The 21,256-nt window shown below is 39.6% G+C and overlaps 1 protein-coding gene across 2 annotated transcripts in view; it reads right to left on the reverse strand.

The window, feature by feature from the left end:
- Positions 1-21,256, reverse strand: part of LOC132400859 (glutamate receptor ionotropic, kainate 2-like) — a 626,396-nt gene that overhangs the window by 139,358 nt on the left and 465,782 nt on the right. For both annotated transcript variants that reach the window (XM_059982332.1, XM_059982331.1), the window contains one exon: positions 3,120-3,323. In XM_059982332.1, the coding sequence (XP_059838315.1) occupies positions 3,120-3,323 (204 nt within the window). The remainder of the gene's footprint in view (positions 1-3,119; positions 3,324-21,256) is intronic.

Raw genomic sequence — 21,256 nt, forward strand, 5'->3', positions numbered from 1 at the left:
CTCTTGCACCACCATCAAGAACACTTAATGTGCCAAAGAGTCTGTGCCTTGGCATTCCAACCACTTGGCTGTGCTTCAGGAGCAGAAGCAAAGACTGATGACAACAAATGTATGGTCAAGGGAGGTGGAGGAGCATTTACAGGAATCAGTAGATTGGATAATATTCAGGGAATTATCTTTAAATATGAATTAATATGCTACAGCCATCACTGTCTCCATCAAGACCTACGTGGAAGAGCACATTCCTTAAAGAACATGCTGATTCTTCCCAAAGCAGAAGACCTGGATGAACCAGGAGATTTGCAGTTTGCCAATGGTTCAATCTGTGGTGTTCGAGACCAGTAAACCAGAACCCTCCAATGAGTTCAATACATTTTGTGCATAATTTGAAAGGGTGAATAACCCCATGCCTGTGCAAATCCCCACACCATCCAGTGATCCTCTAAGATGTCAGAACATCCTTCGGGAGTATGAACCCTTACAAAACCCTCATGCTGTACCTGGCCAAGTATTGAAAACCTGTGCCAGCCAATTCACTGGAATGTTCAAGGATATCTTCAAACTCTCACTCCTGCGTTCTGAGGATTTTACCTACCGGTACTTCAAAACGGCAGTAATATTACTGGTGCTCAAGAAGCTGCCCTCAATGACTATTTACTGGTAGTATTCATCTCTACCATACTGAAGTGCTTTGGGAGGTTGATTATAGTTACAGTTAACTCCAGCATGAGCAAGAACGCGAATTACTGCAATTCACTTACTGCCATAACAGGTCTATACAGCTGACACAATTTCACAGGCTCTCCACTCTGCGTTGAAGTACATAGACAGCAACAAAGCATACCTAAGGGTGCAGTTCATCAATTATAGTTCGACATTCAATATTATCCCTCAGTATTATTCAACAAGTTTCTAAATCTGGGCCTCTATTCCTCCCTCTGCAACTGGATCTGCAGCTTCCTCATTGGGGGACCACAGTTAGTATAGATTGATACTAACATTTCTCCACACTGACAATAAACACAGGTGTACCTGTGTGCCTCAAGGATGCGTGCTTAGTCCACTACTGTATTCTCTCTATACTCATAGCTGTTTGGCTGGGCACAGGTCAAATTTCATCTATAAATTCATAAATGGCACTGCTGTTGTTGCTAAAATCTCAGATGAATACAAAGTGGTGTACAGGAGTGAAACAGGTTGGCTGGTTGAGTGGAGCAACAGCAACAATCTTCACCAGCAAGATCAAAGAGGCGGTTGGGGACTTCAGCGAGGGAAGTTGAGGGAACATGTACCAGTCCTTGTTGAGGCAAGGTCAGCGGTGGAAGGGGTAAGCAGCTTTAAGTTTCTGGATATCAACATTTCAGAGGATCTATCCTAGTGCAATCATGAACAAGGCATGATAGTGGCTCTGCTTCATGAGAAACTTGAGATTTGGTATGTCACCCCAAACTCCTGCAAATTTCTGCAAACGTACATGGAGAGCATTCTGACTGGTTCATCACAGCCTGGTATGGTGACTCCAATGCAGAGGATTGCAAGAGTGCATATAATGTTGTAGACTTGGTGATCTCCATCGCAGGCAGAACATCATCGAGAAGCACTGCGTCCAGAAAGTGGCATCCATCATTAAGTACATTACTACCCAGGGCATGCTCTCCCTCTTCCTATTACCATCAGGGATGAGGTACTAAAGGCCCACATTCAATGATTCAGAAACAGCTTCTTCCCCAAAGGCATCAGATTCCAGAATGGTCCATGAACCAATGAATGCTATTCATTACTCCCTTCTTTCTGCATTATTAATTTATTTTGTAATTTATACTCATTTTATGTCTTTGCCCTGTACTGTTCCTGCAAAACAACAAATTTCATGTTGTGATTAAAAAAAAACTTGATACTGAAACCAAAACCTGAGCAAATATTTTACCACCTTTATTTTTACCACTGAATAGACCTCTACATACAAACCATTCTCAATGTCAGTGCCGCAGTAAGAACAGGGAGCTAGTTGTCCTAAAGTTACACCATAACCAAATGAATACTTTCAGAGTTTCCCCATTTGGGAATCACATTTCAACGTTCAAAGTAAATTTAATATCACAGTAAGTATGAGATTCATTTTCTTGTGGGCATACTCAATAAATCCATAATAGAATAATAACCATAATAGAAGCAATAAAAGACCACAACAAGTTGAACATTCAACCAGTATGCAAAAGACAACAAACTGCAAATACTAAAAGAAAGAAATAATTATAATAATAAATAAATAAGCAATAAATATCGAGGACATAAGATGAAGAGCCCTGAAAGTGAGTCATTCCCCTCCTCTCTCCACCATTCCATTCCTTTGTTTTTGCTAGGTTTGAATGTTCACACTGTGACCACTTTCATTTCCACCAGATACTCCCTCACATTCCAACATCCTGTAGGTCAATGGACCACTGCAAATTGCCCTTACTGTTGTCAGGTGAGGTAGATCAGGGAGGAGTTGATAGTAATGTGGGGAGAATATGTTAAAATTAGTAGGGAAAAGGGATTCTCCTATGACCCAGTATAGACTCAATGGGCTGAAGAGCTCCATTCTATATTGTAAGGATACAATGCAAGCACACAGAAGAGGCAGTCGATACCTATGACAGGCCAGCAACTTGAATGACGATTCCTCCAAATGAAAATGTGCTGAGGTATTGTCCAAGTCAGTTACTATGCCAACATGATCTCCTTAAGTTACAATTAAAAGTAATAAGATATTTCAGGCATGAAATTAGATGTACATTATATAAAATAATCCTCTGCAGTTGTTATTTTTCTTTACATTTTCTTGCCATCTTATTGCAGATCTGTAAAACCAATAATTCTTACATAATCTGTATTATTAATGAAAGCTTCTCACAAAAGAATTATTTAAGCACTCACTTTATCACATTCCCTGTAATCATATGCACATGATATCTGAATCTAGCTTTTACGAAGTCCATCTATGACACTTTTTCTACATTATAAAAGTACCTAATTGATTGTAAAGCCCTTTTGGACATGCTGCAGTGAAAAAATCCATTGCAAATTATGGTTTTTCTTTTATTGTATTTATAATAGTTCCAAGCAAAATTACTTACATGATCCATCAGTTCCCTGACCATTCCATTCCACTGTCCTTTTTCATCCTGAACTCCATATCTCCCATCATCCACCAATCTGACCTCATAGGTGAATCCAAGGATATTGGACAATTCCTTGAGGAGGTCAATGCAGAATCCCTCAAATCGACTATTTCCATAAAGAGGTTTATCGGACTTTTTAAACATCACATAAGGCTCTTCCTGTGAAGGTTGATAACAGAAAAGAGATCAATGCAAGGACTTTACATGTCCCTGGTGACAAATAAATCTTAGAGATAATGTCTACCACAACTGCCCTCCACTAATCAGGTATAGACCTAAGTCAGAGCAGATAAATTTCAAAGGCTTCTGGCTATAATCCCTGAAGGTTGGCATTCCCTGCAGTGGGAGCTGTTGAAAATGAACTATTAGCTGTTGGAAAGGCTGTAATTTCAGATCAGAGCTAATTACATAACAGATTTAGGTTCTATTTTCATTTATCCTGACATTTAAATTTTCAATACCATTAAAATTACTAAATGATAAATAAGTATATAGAAATAACAAATAATTCACTGTGAGTGCTTCCTGACCATAATTAGCATCTATTGGTTTTATTTCAGTACATTATTTCTGTTTCTATCAAGCCAAAATAAATAGGACTAAATATGAAAATTAAACAGAGAGAAATAGTAGCATAATAACTTGGATATTACCTCTTCCTTGCAGAAAACTTTTATTTTAATTTAAACTTGCACAAATTGTCCTGTACCAAGAATCATAGGTTGTTGTTTGACTTTAGCTTCTGTACAATTACGTAACATGGTGTAAACATTTTCAGACTCTTTCGTTCCCTTTATGATTGCCATATTGTATACATACAAAGAGATAGACCATCTCATGTCAAGTGTCATAGTCGCTGAGTCAAGAGGTGAAAGGGGCAAGCAAGAGGATCAGCAGCATCACCATCTTATTTTGTTTCTCTGCTTCTGCCTTGGCGTCCTACACATGCAAAGACTAATGTATGTATTTCATTCTGGTGTCCAAAGAGGATGCTGGTTTTATAAGACAATAAAACACAGGAGCAGAATTAGCACATTCAGCCCATTGACTCTACTCTGCCACGCTAACATGGCTGATTTATTACCCCTCTGAAACTCATTCTGATATCTTCTCCCCATAACCTTTGACACCCTAATTAATCGAGAACTTATCAACATCCACTTTAAATATACCCAATGAATTGGCCTCCACGGCCATCACAGATTCATCACCTCCGAGCTAAAGAAGTTCTTCCTCCTTATATTCTGAGACTGTGTCCTCTGTCCCAGACCTTCCCCATTGTAGGAAATATCCTCTCCACATCCTCTCTTTCTAGCCCTTTCATTACTCGTTTTGTATCCACATCTAGGAAGTCAGCTCCAGATTCACCTAAATCAGGCCTTCTTAACTGGGGTTCTCAAGGGTCTGTGGGTAGATTCCAGGAGGTCCGTGAACTGGGATGGGAAAACATTTACACCTTTATTTTCACTAACCTCTAACTGTAATTTAGCATTTCCTTCGATTATGAATGTAGGCAACAAATCACAGTAGTTTTAGCAGTATCTGTGACTTTGTCACCAATAGAAATCACTGATATTTTCATATCACATTACAGTTGTCACAAATATCTCAAAATATCATTACTACTTCAAAATTACAGTAGTTATTAGTGCTGCCGCTAGATCGAATGTGATTGCAGTCTTGCTGTCGGCAGCAACTCACATGGCGTAGCAGGCCAACTTTTGGGCAGCCTACATCTAGTAGTCATCCAAACACTGAATAGTGAAGTCACATTTTCTCAACTTTCTGTCCCAGACATCTTCACTGCTCTCCATTATTCCCTATCTACAATTCCTTGTTGATCAATGCGTAGAAGGAGGTAAGTCATTTTTATTGTTTATATTTTGCAAAATTGGACAGTTCAAATGAAAATTCTTAACTCTCCATATTATAAGGCCTTCTGTAATATGGATAGGTGTGCAGGCTATGAGTGTAGGACAGGCAAGTTCAAACATGTTGACAGTTGTAATAACTGCTAAAGTGTGTTATTTAAAGCAACATATTATTGCTAACAGATTGAAAAGTGATACAGGTCAAGCACAGTGATGCAAGTTCTGTGTTTGTCTTAGTTCTTCCTTTTCGTAGACTGTTTGTGTTCTGCAGTAAGGACATGCACACTCAGTATGTTTTATAAGTGGTGTTCATGTATTATTATTCCATGAAAACACTGCACATCTTAAAAATAACATTGCAAAAATACTGCAAGCTATATCAGATATGAGAACCACTATTACTAGAAAGGCACAGAAAATCAGATAACAGCACAACAATAGCTGAATTCCAGGAAGGATATGATACCTAAGCTACTGCTGTAATCCTTGTATCTATGCAGGTATCTGAAAGCTCTAAATTAAAACTTTGGATGAATTGTAAAACCTGCCTTGTTCTATTTACTTGGCATACAAATTTTGTTGATAGCTTACACTTCATTTAATTAAGTTTCTTTGCAGCTTTATCAAACAAATTATTTACAAACATACAAGCATTTTCTTTCAAAATATGTCAATTGAATAAAATATTCTATTTTAGTTTTATTTTTTGCAGACTCAATTTAAATTGAGATGTCGAAGAAAGAGAAGTATGATAAAAAGGTTGCGACACTTCCAACACCTGGGTTTGCCTTATAGAGTGTTTTTTTTCCCAGTTTGCTGAACAAAAGAAGACTCACAATATTGGTGAGACTTTAGTAAAGCCATGTGCACTGGAAATGATCAAAGTGGTTTGTGGACTGGAACAGAGGGAAAAACTGGAAGTTGGTCCCTTATCAAATAATGTGATATGATCTAGAATAGTTGATATTTCTTTTAACATTTTGAAGCAAGCCATTGAGGAATTGGGAGCCTCGCAATTCCCACTCAGTATGCAATTGGATGAAACTACAGCTACTTCTCAATGTAGTCAGCTCATTCTTTTTGTTTGTCAACACTATCAAAGAAGAATTCCTATTTCTGAGTGACTTTTGGAAACTACAAAGGCCATCAATATTTTGGAAATGGTAAGTAGTTTTTCTGCCAAACAGAACTTTGACTGGAAAGAAAAAGTTCATATTCTTTGCACAGATGGAGCTCTTCTTTTGCTTCGTAGTGTGTCTTTTTTGCTACTTCAGTGAAAAAGGAAGCTCCTTAAGTCACCATCACATTGTTTTTTCACAGGCATGTACTGCAACAAAGACACTTCCAACAACCCCGAAAAAGGTTTTGGCAACAGCCATGAGAATCATCAACTTTATTGGAAGCAAATTTCTGAATTATCACATTTTTAATGAACCAACACACACAAAATGCTGGTGGAACACAGCAGGCCAGGCAGCATGTATACGAAGAAGTACAGTCGACGTTTCAGGTCGAGACCCTTCGTCAGGACTAACTGAAAGAAAAGATAGTAAGAGATTTGAAAGTAGGAGGGGGAGGGGGAAATCCAAAATGATAGGAGAAGACAGGAAGGGGAGGGATGAAGCTAAGAGCTAGAAAGTTGATTGGCAAAAGTGATACAGAGCTGGAGGAGGGAGAGGATCATGGGACGGGAGGCCTGGGGAGAAAGAAAGTGGGAGGGGAGCACCAGAGGGAGATGGAGAGGAGGCATGTAGTGATTGTGAGAGGAACAGTGAGAGAAAAAAAGAGAGAAGGAATATATATATATATATATATATATATATATATATATATAAAAATAAGGAATGGGTTAAGAAGGGGAGGAGGGGCATTAACGGAAGTTAGAGAAATCAATGTTCATGCCATCAGGTTGGAGGCTACCCAGATGGAATATAAGGTGTTGGTTCCTCCAACCTGAGTGGGGCTTCATCTTGACAGTAGAGGAGGCCATGGATTGACATATCAGAATGGGAATGGGACCTGGAATTAAAATGTGTGGCCACTGGGAGATGCTGCTTTCTCTGGCAGGCAGAGGGTAGGTGTTCAGCGAAACAGTCTACCAGTCTGCATCGGGTCTTACCAATATACAAAAGGCCACACTAGGAGCACCAGCCAACTCACAAGTGAAGTGTCGCCTCACCTGGAAGGACTGCCTAGGGCCCTGAATGATGATGAGGGAGGAAGTGTAAGGGCTGGTGTAGCACTTGTTCTTCTTACAAGGATAAGTGCTGGGAGGGAGATCTGTGGGAAGGGATGGGGGGGGGATGAATGGACAAGGGAGTCGTGTAGGGAGCGATCCCTGTGGAAAGAAGCAAAGGGGGGGATAGAAGGATGTCCTTGGTGTTGGGATCCCATTGGAGGTGGTGTAAGTTACGGAGAATTATATGTTGGACCTGGAGACTGGTGGGGTGGTAGGTGAGCTCAAGGGGAACCCTATCCCTAGTGGGGTGGCGGGAGGATAGCTAAGTCATTTTTAATGACTTTGCCAAGAAATGGTTGCAGAATATGAAGTGCTTCTCTACCACACAAAAGTTCACTGGCTTTCCAGAGGATGTCTTGATGCGCTAACTTGAACTAAGGACAGAAGTTTCACTTTTTCTGAATGAAAAAGAAAACCCAACCTTGGAAGTCTGATAAAAAAAAAAGAATTGTATTCATGGGTTGGCTTACCTGGCAGATATTTTTAACCGTATGAATTAAATAACTCCTTCAGTTCAAGGTCCTGAAGTCACCATTATGGATGCTACTGAAAAATTGTAAGGTTTCTTTTCTAAACTGCTGACGTGGAAGAAGAGAGCAGAGGTCGACATCTTTGCAAACTTTCAAATGCTGGAGGAAGTGCTTTACCAAGATGGAGTTGACATACAAAATTCTCTGTCAATTTCTTTGAAGAGACACGTATATGAATACCTCCAAACACTTTAGAACTCCTTCAGAAGTATTTCTATTAAAGTTGAACCATGGATCCGCAATCCTTTTCTTTCTGCTGTAAACAGTATCAAAGATGTTGTTCTAGTCAAAGATGAACTCATTCATCTGAGGACAAAAATTTACTACAATGGGAGTTTAACTCAAAGAGCCTTGAAGAATTCTGGTGTTAATTGAGAAAAGCCTATCCTCACCTTGTAAAGCAAGCTATAGAAGCTTTCATTCCATTTGCACCAACATATTGTTGTGAATCAGAATTTTCAACATTTCTAACCATTAAAACAGAAATCGATATTGACTGGATGTCCAATGTGACATTTGTATTGTTTTGTCAAAGACCACCCCACAGTTTAATTTTCTTATTCAAGCTAAGCAACAGCAGCCTTTACAAATACATCTTTAACAAATAAAATTTAACTTGCCTGTATTTTAAATGTATAGCCTTATTATTTGATATATTAATAAAGCAAAAATTGCTATGAAATAAATGCTTTTTAATATTTCAATATAATTGGTTTCTTTTGTAATCCTCTATTTTTATTTTATATATTTAAATATATTTTTCTGTGAAGGGGTCCACAGGCTTCACTAAACTGCCAAAGGGGTCCATGGCATAAAAAGGTTAAGAATCCCTGATTTAAACATTATATTATGTTTCCATTTAGTTTGAAATTTATCAGCGGTAGTTACTTTGCATTTTGATTATCAAAGAGATTCATTGTAACTCATTTTCACCTCCCAAACCCACTGCTGTACAAAACATGGGCAGTAAACACCAGGGAACAACACAACTTGCAAGTAAGCGCCTCTCCAGAACTAGCATCAGCTGAATGCGATTCATCCATCATCATTGAGTAAAAATCCATAAACTCCCTAACAACACAGTGGAAGTACCTACTACTCACATATTGCAGGAGCTCACCAACACCTAATGAAAGATAATGGGAGCTGTGTTATAAATACTGGTCTTTGCAGTGACTTCAGCATCCCTTGAAAAAATCTGCAAGAATACGTTTTTCTTAAATGAAGAATCAAAATTGCCATACTTACAAATGGCAAATCGCCAGGCTCTCAGTTCAGGTTTGTTTTGGATCCAATTTCTAACTTTGCTCTGATATGTCATTTGTGACACTATTTAACTATGCCTGTTACATACTAGTTTTGTTGTACCGCATGCATGTAGCTCTAACTGGAATGCATTCTGCACCAATCATAACTGCAACTATTTTTTAAGTCGAAAGCAGTGAGGAATATGCTGAGGCCAAATGTCAGATTCTATTTGATATTTCAACTGATGATGATCAGCAGCTTTTCCTGGGTGCCTGGTTTACATCTGCAATGCACGTTAAGGGTTTAAGACACTTAGCATGCTTAACACCATAAGAACATAAGACACAGGAGCAGGATTAGTCCATTTGATCCATCAAGTCTGCTCTGCCATTTCCCTTTCAAATTCATTCCCCTACTTTCTCCCTGTAACCTTCCACTCCCTGACTAATCAAGAACCTATCAACATCCACATTGAATAATCCCAATGACTGGGCCCCCACAGCTACCTGTGGCAATGAATTCGACAGGGTCACTACACTCTGGCTACAGAAATTCCTCCTCATCTCCGTTCTACATGTATGTCCCTCTATCCTGTGGTCCTTGACTCTGCCACTATACGAAACATCCTCTCCACAACCACTCTATCAAGGCCTTTCGACATCCAATAGGTTTCAATAAGATCCCCCCTCATTCTTCTAAATTGCAGTGAGTACAGGCCAGAGCCATCAAACACTCTTCATATCATAATCCTTTCATTCCATGAATCATTTTCATGAACCTCCTTTGAACCATCTCCAAAGTCAGCACATCTTTTCTTGGATAAGGGGCCTAAAACTGCTCACAATACTCCAAGTGAGACCCTTAAAGTCTCAGCATTATATCTGTGTTCTTATATTTTAGACTTATTGAAATGAATGCTAACATTGCATTTGCCTTCCTCGCCAACTACTCAACCTACAAATTAGCAATTAGGGAATCCTGCACAAGAACTCCCAAATACGTTTGCACCTCAGACTGTTTAATTTTCTCACCTTTTAGAAAATATGTTTTTATTCCTTCTAATAAAGTGTGTGACCATATACTTCCTGACACTGTATTTCATCTGTCACTTCATTGTCCATTCTCTGAATCTGTTTGTCCTTCTGCAGCCTGTTTGCTTCCTCAACACTACCTGCCCCTCCACCTATCTTTGTGTCATCCATAAATTGGATCTCAAAGCCATCAATTCCATCATCCAAATCATTGCATGCAATGCAAGAAACAGTCCCACCACAAACCACTGTGGAACACCATGCAGCCAACCAGAAAGGACCCCTTTATTCCCACTCTTTGCCTTCTGCCGATCAGCCAATGCTATTTCCATGCTAGTATCTTTCCTAATACCATGGGCTCTTATCTTGCTCAGCAGCCTCATGTGTGGCACCTTGTCAAAGGCTTTCTGAAAATCCAAATGCACACCATCCACTGATTCTCCTTTTTCTATCCTGCTTGTTATTTCTTCAAAGAATTCCAGCAGATTTGTCAGGCAAGACTTTACCTTGAAGAAATCATGCTGACTATGGCCTATTTTATTATGTGCCTCCCAGTACTCCAAAACTTCATCCTTAACAATGCACTCGAACTTTTCCCGACCACTGAAGTCTGGTTAGCTGTCCTATAGTTTTCTTTCTTCTGCCTCTCTCCCTTCTTGAAAAGTGGAGTGACATTTGCAATATTCCAGTCCTCCAGAATCATGCCAAAATCTAGCGATCCTTGAAAGATCATTACTAAGGCCTCCACAATCTCTTCAGCCACCTCTTTCACGACATTCATCTGCTTCAGGTGACTTTGCTACCTCAGAGCTTTCAGCTTCCCAAGCACTTACTCCCTAGTAATGGTAACTGCGCTCATTTCTGTCCCAACTCTCTCGAAATTCTGGCCCACTGCTAGTGTCTTCCACAGAGAAGACTGATAAAATAAATACTTCTTCAGTGTGTCCACCATTTCCTTGTCCCCCATTATTACCTCTTCAGTGTAATTTCCAGTGGTCCAATACCTGATTTCAACTCTGTTTTACTCTTTGCAAGGAAGGATTTTTGACTCGGTGATGCCCGCTAATCTCCAAATGTGCTTCAAGATCACCTATCTGATTCCATGTACTGTGTGCATTCAAAATATAACACTTTCAGTCCTGTATTCCTCATTCTTCTCAATTTTGTCCCCCTGTTACCCTGCAACTCATCCCACTGACTGCTATTTTGCCCTATCATTGGTTTATCCACCTGACAGTCTTACTACATACTGCCTCTGCTTGTATAACAACTGCCCCATCCTCTTCCCTATCACTCAGTTTCCCATACCTCTGCCAAATTAGCTTAAACTTTCCCAACAGTTCTAGTAAACCTGCCTGCAAAGGTATCGGTCCCTCTCGGGTTCAGGTGCAACCTGTCATTTTTGTACAAGTCATACCTTCGCAGAAGTGATCCAGAAATCTGAAACCCTGCTCTCTGTACCTGTTCCTCAGCCAAGCATCCCTCTCCCAGTACATGGAGAAGATCCTGAGAGACAGGATTTATGAACATTTCAAGAGGCATAATATGATTAGGAATAGTCAGCATGGCTTTGTCAAGGGCAGGTCATGCCTTAAAAGCCTGACTGAATTTTTTGAGGATGTGACTAAACACATTGATGAAGGAAGAGCAGTAGATGTAGCATATATAGATTTCAGCAAAGTATTTGATAAGATACCCCATACAAGGCTTATTGAGAAAGTAAGGAGGCATGGGATTCAAAGAGACATTGCTTTGTGGATCCAGAACTGGCTTGCCCACAGAAGGCAAAGTGTGGTTGTAGACGGGTCATATTCTGCATGGAGATCAGTTACCAGTGGTGTTCCTCAGGGATCTGTTCTGAAACCCCTACTCTTTGTGATTTTTATAAATGACCTGGATGAGGAAGTGGAGGGATGAGTTAGTAAATTTGCTGATGACACAAAGGTTGAGGGTGTTGTGGATAGTGTGGAGGGCTGTCAGAGGTTACAGCAGGACATTGATAGGATGCAAAACTGGGCTGAGAAGTGGTAGATGGAGTTCAACCCAGATAAGTGTGAGGTGGTTCATTTTGGTAGGTCAAATATTATGGTAAGACTCTTGGCAGTGTGGAGGATCAGAGGGATCTTGGGGTCTGAATCCATAGGATACTCAAAGCTGCTATGCAGGTTGACTCTGTGGTTAAGAAAGTATATGGTGCATTGGCCTTCATCAACCGTGGGATTGAGTTCAAGAGCCAAGAGGTAATGTCACAGCTATATGGAACCCTGGTCAGACCCCACTTGCAGTATTGTGCTCAGTTCTGGTCACTTCATTACATGAAGGACTTGGAAACTATAGAAAGGGTGCAGAGGAGATTTAAAAGGATGTTGCCTGGAGTGGGGAACATGTCTTATGAGAATAGGTTGTATGAGCTCAACCTTTTCTCCTTGGAGCAAAGGAGGATGAGATGTGACCTGATGGAGATGCATAAGATGATGAGAGGCATTGATCTTGTGGATAATCAGAGGCTTTTTCTCAGGACTGAAATGGCTAACATGACAGGACACAGTTTTAAGGTGCTGGGAAGTAGGTACAGAGGAGATGTCAAGGGTAAGTTTTTTTTTAAACGCAGAGAGTGGTGAGAGCGTGGAATGGACTGCCGGCGACGGTGGTGGAGGCAGATATGATAGGGTTTTTTAAGAGACTCCTGGACAGGTATGTGGAGCTCAGAAAAAGAGGGCTATTGGTAACCCTAGGTAATTTCTCAGGTAAGGACATATTTGGCACAGCTTTATGGCCTGTATTGTGCTGCTTAGGTTTTCTATATTTCTAACATCCTTTTCTTACCTTCACTGGCACATGAAACAGGCAGCAATCGAGAGATTACTACCTTAGAGGTACTGCTTTTCAGCTTTCTACACAGCTCCCTAAATTCACTCTTAGGATCTCCTTACTCTTCCTACCTATGTCATCGGCATCAACATGTACCAAGACTTCTGGGTGCTCACCCTCCTACTTTAGAATGCTGTGGACCCGATCCAAGATGTCCCCAAGCCTAGCACCTAGAGGCAGCATTCCAACCAGGTGCCTCCATTGCATCCACAGAATCTTGTGTTTACTCCACTAACTATGGAATCTCCTATCACTACTAGCCGTCCTTTTCATCCCCCTTCCCTTCTGAGCCAAAGAGCCAGACACCATGTTGCTGTGTCTCCCTCATGGTAGGTTATTTGCAGCACACCATTCAACCCCACCTCCAAACAAGTATACTTAAATTATTGAGGGGAACAGCTACAGGGGTACTCTGCACTGGCTGCCTGTTTCCTTTTCATCTCCTCACTGCCACCTGCAACTAAAGGGTAACTACTTCCCGATCACTTCCTGAGTTTCCCGAATGTTTAGATTGACAGATGATATGTTGAAGGGTACATAGACAGGACAACAACTTGAAATTAGTAGCAGTGCTTCTGTCACTGCTTTCAGGGCTCGATATATCTGTCAAGAAGAGGTCAAGTAGGTTTAACCGTGTATTCACTCACTACACGCTACAAACTCCTGCTGATGGCTATGTCCTTCAGGGAATGCCCAGCTCATTCTGAAATGGTGCTACAAAGCCACTTTTGCTGATGAGCATCACGGTTCCCTGATTCAGAGTATATTCTGTCCCCTGTTAATTTCGGAATACCCTGAAAGTATTGTTCAATGTAGGGAAGCACTGATTCCCAGCAATAACAAAGTAGGCTCCCCATGTGGTGTCCCCATCCAAAAATGTCCCTCTACAGATACTGCCTAGTCTGTGGCATTTTGCATGTGTTGCCTCAGGTTTCCTCAACCACATTTGAGCCGACAGCAAAATGACAGTGGTTATTTGCAGTTAAACACATCAGCCATAACCCACAGGTTTCTGCAGCTTTCTCCACAAGATTCAAAGGAAAATCAGTTGAATCAGTAAAGAAATTGAAACATTTATAAACCAGATCAAGAGATTAGTTTACACATGCTGTAGGAGGCCTTGGTGGCATACTAAGCTACTGCCATTGTTTAACAAACTCCTGGGCACTATGATAGATAAAGTATTACTGGAGGATTGAAATATAATACTGAGGAAATCTTGTTGTATTGTGTGACCATACTTGATGTAGTGTGTATAATATGGCCTGTTGATTTTAGGAAAATCACATTTCCCTTACAAAGAATGCAATAAGGTTTATTCTTGGAACAAGAAGGATGTTCTTTGAGGTGGGTGGGTAGAATAAACCCACATTCTCTTGAGATTAGAAGAATGAATCATGTATCCTAAGGACATTCTTTGTTGATAAGTTGTTCAAGTTTACTGTCATCTGATTGTTTCATTTGGTTTTATATATGTACAATGTTCCTCAGGACCATGGTGTGTCCACAAAACATATTGCTCACAGCACATAAAAAAAATTATACTTTAAATATGTAATACCCTGGCAAAGGTTTTACTGCTAATTTTTCAGGGTATTTCATGTAATGGTCTTTCTGTAGAAAGAGTGTTTAGGTTATTGTTGGAGGCAAGGGATGCTTATGAACCTGGGCCATCCTATCAGGAAACTGGAATGGGGAGAAGGTTCTAGAGAGGGTTGGGGGAACGCTTTTGTAACTGACACCAGTGGTGGGTCTTTTGTTTGGCAGGAGATGAAGAGAGACGACACTGGAGAGAAGCGGGCATAGGATTTAATCCGGTGGGAAACACGATTCAATGGAGCCCAGGCGTGGAGGTCTGCCGAGGACAGATAAATATGGCTTTTGAAAGATTTGAGCTCTAACCTGTGCACTTTTGACTGTTTAATTATAATGAACCTATTTTTTTGCCTTTCTAATCTTCACTAACTCTTTGGTTAACATTCACAAATATACTTCTTTTTAATTGTATGCAGTGTGTGATTTGTTATTTCGTGCTGGCTGGCTTTTGCAGGGCAGTAAACCACACAGAATTCATACAGACTGGGTTTGGGTGGGTGAGACATCCCAACCTCACAGATTTGGTGGGACCAAAGTAATATACTCCGTGGATGTAAGAAGCTGGAGAAAGGCAGGTTCTTGCAACAGAATCCAGGGATTGTTATTGAGGGGCTAATGAGTTGCATTTCCAACGATGCCCAGTAAAAGGGGGTTGCAAATAAGTTAATAAAATATAATTAAAAATGCATGTAGAAAATGCATTGAAAATGCACAGCACAGGTAAACAGTAAACAGCTCTCTGTCCTAGTGACAAGACCTCAGTGGTGGCAGGGTATTCATTAGTTAATTGGTTATTATTAATTCATTACTCCTTGTGTGTGGCAGGGAGGGGAGAGTTGTTGGAGAATCAAAGGTATGTGAGAAAGATTAGGATACAGAGAAATATGTGAATGAATGGGACTGATGGGATTTTTCTGAGAGCTGACATAGACTCATTGGGTTAAAGTCCTTCTTCTGGAGTCCAACAGAGCACCACAAATCTCCATAGATCTTTCAGTTCTCAGAAAGGAAAGTGTGCCCACTAAACCAAGTCAATGGAGTAAATGGCTGCCAGAACAAAGCTAAATATACTTTTTAGTCTAATCACATTAAGGTCATTTAAAGTGTTTGAATTTGATGAAGAATGCATGTATTTTTTTAACTTTGAAAATCAATTATCTAAGTTATTTTTTAAAGTTATTTGGCAGTTTGGAAATTGTTTCAAATTGACAACTTTAATAGCTGGTGATCGTGGGAGAAGAGAGGTGAGGAAGGGTTGGAGCACTCAAAGTTATTCTGTGAATGGAGACCGATACTGGTTTTGAGATAACCTCTACAACAAACTCCATTATGCTGAGATGCTGGTTAGCTGGGTTCCTGGCAGAAGACTGCATTGAAAACCTTGCTCTAGGAAACCTATTCAAACATAATTTCATTATATCACTGCTCCTTTTTTCATTTGTTGTGTTGCCTAAATCTAAAGAGTTATTAACATGAAAATAAAGTATGTTTGATGATGAACTTGCCAGGGAAAGACTAGTTAAATCTCACTTAATTTCTGCTATCAACATCATGGGCTAAAATGCTTGAATGTACTAGTTGACTACCATGATGTTGTTATTGAACAAAGAATCAGGAGAGGAGCAATTTTACCTGTCAGCATGACTAATGGAAGATAAACTTTTAGACCTCATGGTAGCATAATCAAATCCATAACCTTCTGATTCAGTGGCAAGTTCTAATCAAAGATTTTATCAGACAAGTCTGCATTGACACTCCAATATTTTCTGTGGAACTGTTGCAAAGACCATAAGACATAGGAGCAGAATTAAGACATTGGGTCCATTGAATTTGCTCTGCCATTTGATCACGGCTGATTTGTTTTTGCTCTTAACCCCATTCTTCCACCTGCTCCCTGTAATTTTGACACCCTTACTAATCAAGAACTGATCAACCTTCACTTTAAAAATACCCAATGGCAAAAGTTACAGACAATGATGTTTTCTCTTTATCCATTCAAATTTGGAGGAGCTGCATTACAGGTTAGATATGAACAGTGACAAAATGAGAAACTGTTGGAATTGCTCAGCAAGCTATCAATCTGAATTATTAACTCTCTCTTCCTAGATGCTACCTCATCCACTGAATATATGCAGCATTGTCTTGATTTGATTTTACATTTCTGTAACTTACACTTATTACTGATAAATAAGGCTCCCCATCTTCATTCAGGAAGATGTTAGTAACCTCATGAGATATTTTAGAAGAAGGTTCCAGAGGCACAATCCTGAGTTCTCCAAAAAATGTTCATCTCAAGTTATCAGCAGAAAAACACTGACTTGCTTATCATTACTATGTGTACTCGAGCACAATTTGGCCTACATTGCAATGGCAACTAATTTCAAGAATGTCTTCAAAGTCACCAGGAAAACATGCAACAACCCCATCAGCACATGGTAATCCTCAGTCTATCACCCCTTAAAATGGAGAAGGAACATTTTGAATGCCGCTGTCCAAACATAGGAGGACAGAGAAGGCCAGTGTAAAACATGGATAGAATGCACTGCCTCCACAACTACCCAGCCACCCATTGCAACCAGCTCCACCTGTGCCACAGTCTGCAGGTCTACCTTAAAGTTCACAAGGACCACAGTGGAGGCAAAAAAATGCCTGAGAACAATGTGCCAACACCATTTTTACTTCGGACTGAAAACAACAGCACAACGAATAGCATAATGGCTGATGACTACCAAGGTCATGGGCCAATCTTCATAATATTGGTAGCACTACAGCTTCATGCTTTGGTGTGGCACAAATGCAATGCTGTTTGTTGGAACCAATTAAGACTCTGTAGAATTCCCAAAGTAGGTGACAAATCTGGCAAATCTGAATGTAGTCCTGAGACAGGAGGCTGAGGGGTTCAGGTTGTGAGATTAGATTCAGTGCTCAGGATTTGTGGGACTAAGGATCCAGGGTGAAAAACTTTGGAGTGGAACTTAGCATGTCAGGAGTTGAATCTTGGAGAAGTTGGGGCAGCCTTTGTGATTGTAGACATAGTAGAGAGAATGATCATAAATTGAGGCCAGGATAGTGCAGGAGAAATGGGTCAATTCCTTGAGTGATTAGAACAGCATGCAGGACACGTAGCATTATACAGAGACCCTACCAGCAGGATATTTATCAAATATAGAGTACTATAGCACAGAATCAGTCATTTTGGCCCATCTAGTCCTTGCTGACTTGATCTTCTGAATAGTTCAACCTATGTGCACCCAAACCATATCCTTCCAACCTCTCCCATCCACTTACCTATTCAAACTTCTCTTAAATGTTACAATTGAACCATTTCTGCTGGCACATTTACACCATTTTCTGAGTGAAGTTTTCACTCAGGTTATGATGCCACAGTAACATAGCGGTCAGCTTAATGCTATTACAACTCAGGGCATTGGAGTTCAATCATGGTGTCCTCTAGGGGGTCTCTGGACATCCTTCCTGTAGAATGAGTGTTTCTTTTTTTTAAAAAATCGGGCCTTCTGGTTTCCTTGCACTGTCCAAAAACATACCAGGTAGGTTAACTGATGAATATAAATTGTCCCGTGATAAAATTAGGATTAAATCGGGGTGGGTCAGGGGTTGCTGGGCAGTGATGCTTGAAGGGTGGGATGGGCTTATTCCATGCTGTATCTTGAAATAAAAAATAATTTCCTGAAATATTCTGAGAGTAACGACCAATTGTCAATTAATGGTTGTTTCCAGAAAGTGATTCAATTTCCAAAACAGTATTTCAAAAAAAAAACCAATGCACTTGAAATGGTACCACCTCAACATGTGTCCAATGCAAATATTTATTATGATTGGAAATGGGCAGTTGAATTTTTGAATAAATGGTTAACTATGACAAAAAATGTTACAGCTGCTTTGCCATTTGTCAATTTATATGGGATCTTGCTGTGCTTCAAAAATAAACCCCATGATTGGGTCCAACATCAAAGCCAATGTAAGCTTTAAAGCCTTCAGAAAAAATGGAAGTGACTAATGTCAAGATGTACACACACAATTCTTTTTGCCCATAACATACAGTATATTCAGAAGAAAACATGTGCATGTGCTGCATTTTTGTGAGCTGCAAAGGTATCAATAAAAGTAAACAGATATTTACCAGAATATCGATTTAAAAACAGGCTAGGCTTTTCCAGCAAATAACTAAGTCTGGGAATTAAGTTAAATGGCCCAGGTCCACTAATTTAATTATTTTTTCCACTCAACAGTTTTTTTTAAATCGGAGTGATTGATGAAAGGACAAATCTCTGCTGAGCAATCTGTACAAACTAATGTTTTCAGTCTGCGTAGCTTCAAGCTTTCCTTCTTCTATTAGCTTTGCTGAGTGTGTGCAACTTTTATGTTCATTACTACTTTGTGCTTTACATTGCCAGTTCTCTGATGTCCAATGCTTAAAATAAAATTTTGCTTTTTGAAGAGGTGCCAGCAAACAGCAAAGGTTTTCGTTGCATGCAATGAGCAGGAGAATTGTAGAGGACTTCAACCCCATCAGTTTTCCTGCATATAGCTTCAGGATGGCCCTTACAGTTTACTTAAATTGATTGTCTTCATCAATCACCCTCTAACCAATGGCAGTCAGTCAAAGAATTCAGTGTAATGGGATGTCACTAAAAATAGAGTATAGGAATTGGATTTTGAAGGTGTCAATTGCAGTACGCAACATAACTAAAATATTGATATATTACCCTCTGGTACTCTGTCCAAAATTCAACATACAATCATTTTTTTTTACAGAGATATCAGATTCTGTAAGAAAAGCTATGAAAGAGAATGAGAGAGAAAGGAAGGACAGAAAACAAGACAGGAGGATTGAGAAGAAGTCAGTGAGGAAGGGAAAGAATGAGAGTATGTACTTTGTTCTGAGGAGATAGAGAAGAAAACAATTAACCCTTTGAGGTTCAAACCTTTGTTTATTTTCAACTCAGCCCAAAAGTGACTATACTGACATCAAAAAGTGCTGTAAAAGCACAGCAAATCAATTAGTAGCTGAAACAAAGATGATGTGTTGATTTCTCATCTGGTAACTCTTGTTAGGTTATCCTGCTGTCTATTCCAAGCATTTTATGCTTCCTAATTTGCAACATCTTATCTCTGAATTGTTTTACTTTTCAGCAATATGAGCCATAGTTCCTTGGTGGGATTGCATGAGTTAAATATCATTATGTGCTGTGCTGCCTTAGCCTTAACAATACACATCTAGAAAGATATAATAATTGCTATTATGATATGAAATTATCTCTATGAAACAACTGCTGGTTTCAACAGCCTGGAATAGCAGTTAATCCTATTACTTAATACTGCAAAATGTCACTGCGCATCCATGCCAACACTAGCAATTTTCTAATTGAGAAAGCAGCTGAAAATTTGACAAGACCATTGGTAATAAACTTCATTTCTAGATTATAAAACATGGAGTAATATCTCTGTTGAAAGTTGACTTCAAGCAAATGATCTACAAATACCAGGAAATGGATGAAGGAGTGTACTTGCCAGAGTAAACACAGAAAATGTTGGAGGGACTCAGCAAGTCAGTCAGCATCTTTCAAGAGGAACAAACAGTCAGTATTTCCGGCCGAGACTTTTCATCAGAACTCCTGATGAAGGGTCTCAGCCAAATACTGTGATTGTTTCTTCCTCTACATAGCCTGACCTATCAAGTTCCTGTGCGCTACTCTGGATTTCCAGCATTTGCAGAATCTCTTGTGTTTATGAATGTCTTTACCATCATTTTTACTTAGTTGCCTAGGGAATATCACAGTAACCCACCTTCAATACAGATTCCTCAAAATAATTAAACCCGGAGTGTTGAAACAGCATCTAAGCAGATATAAAATTCATGACTTGAATATCCCAGGGGACAGACCCTCGCATTCCATTCAAGTGGTCATCATTGAAAACAACAATATCATGAGTAAACATGAGTTATCAAGACAGAATAAATAAATCTATATTTGATTGACTATTACAACATGCTTCTCTAATGTTCCTTTAAAGAAAATTGAGGGTGATGTATTATCTGATATTGGATTTGATTTCCATCAGCTTGCTATTTCTAGTCATCTTTAGTGTTGCCAAACTTTGTGATCACAAGGGCATTTTGACCAGGTGTAATTTTCACCATCCACTTCAACAGACGGCAGCAGGGATTTTAGCCACCAACCTAAAGCACAATACCAGCTTGCATTGCCCTTTCACAGATAAGCTATCTGAGGAACATCTCTCTCCGCGTCGTCTGTAGACAAGGCTTCCTTTCTGGTGTCTAAAGCTCAGCCATTTAATGGAGACATTCAATGAGATACTGGAAAATTTAATATGCTCTGAATTCCAAAATTTTACTTATAAAATCCAAGTTTTGTTGAAATACAAATGTACTGAACAGTGCAAACTAGGGATTAGCCTTGGGGAAGAGTGGTGCCATACCTGGCTGCAGTGGCCTCTGCGGGTCCAACAAATTGTGCAAATATTTGTCTTAAATGTTCTTCTTGTGATCACAAGACCATGCTGGACATTTAGAAAGGACTTTTTTCCCCTTAACAGCTCAGATTTAGCTTAATTGCTAGAAAGATTAAAGCAGAAACTATCACTTCATGGAAGAATATACAAGGGTCTCCAATGAAAGGGTGGTGGTAAAAGAATAACTTGTCATAACTTAAGAATAAATGCT

This window comes from Hypanus sabinus, chromosome 10 (genome assembly GCF_030144855.1).
Source record: "Hypanus sabinus isolate sHypSab1 chromosome 10, sHypSab1.hap1, whole genome shotgun sequence".
NCBI classification, from domain to species: Eukaryota; Metazoa; Chordata; class Chondrichthyes; order Myliobatiformes; family Dasyatidae; genus Hypanus; species Hypanus sabinus.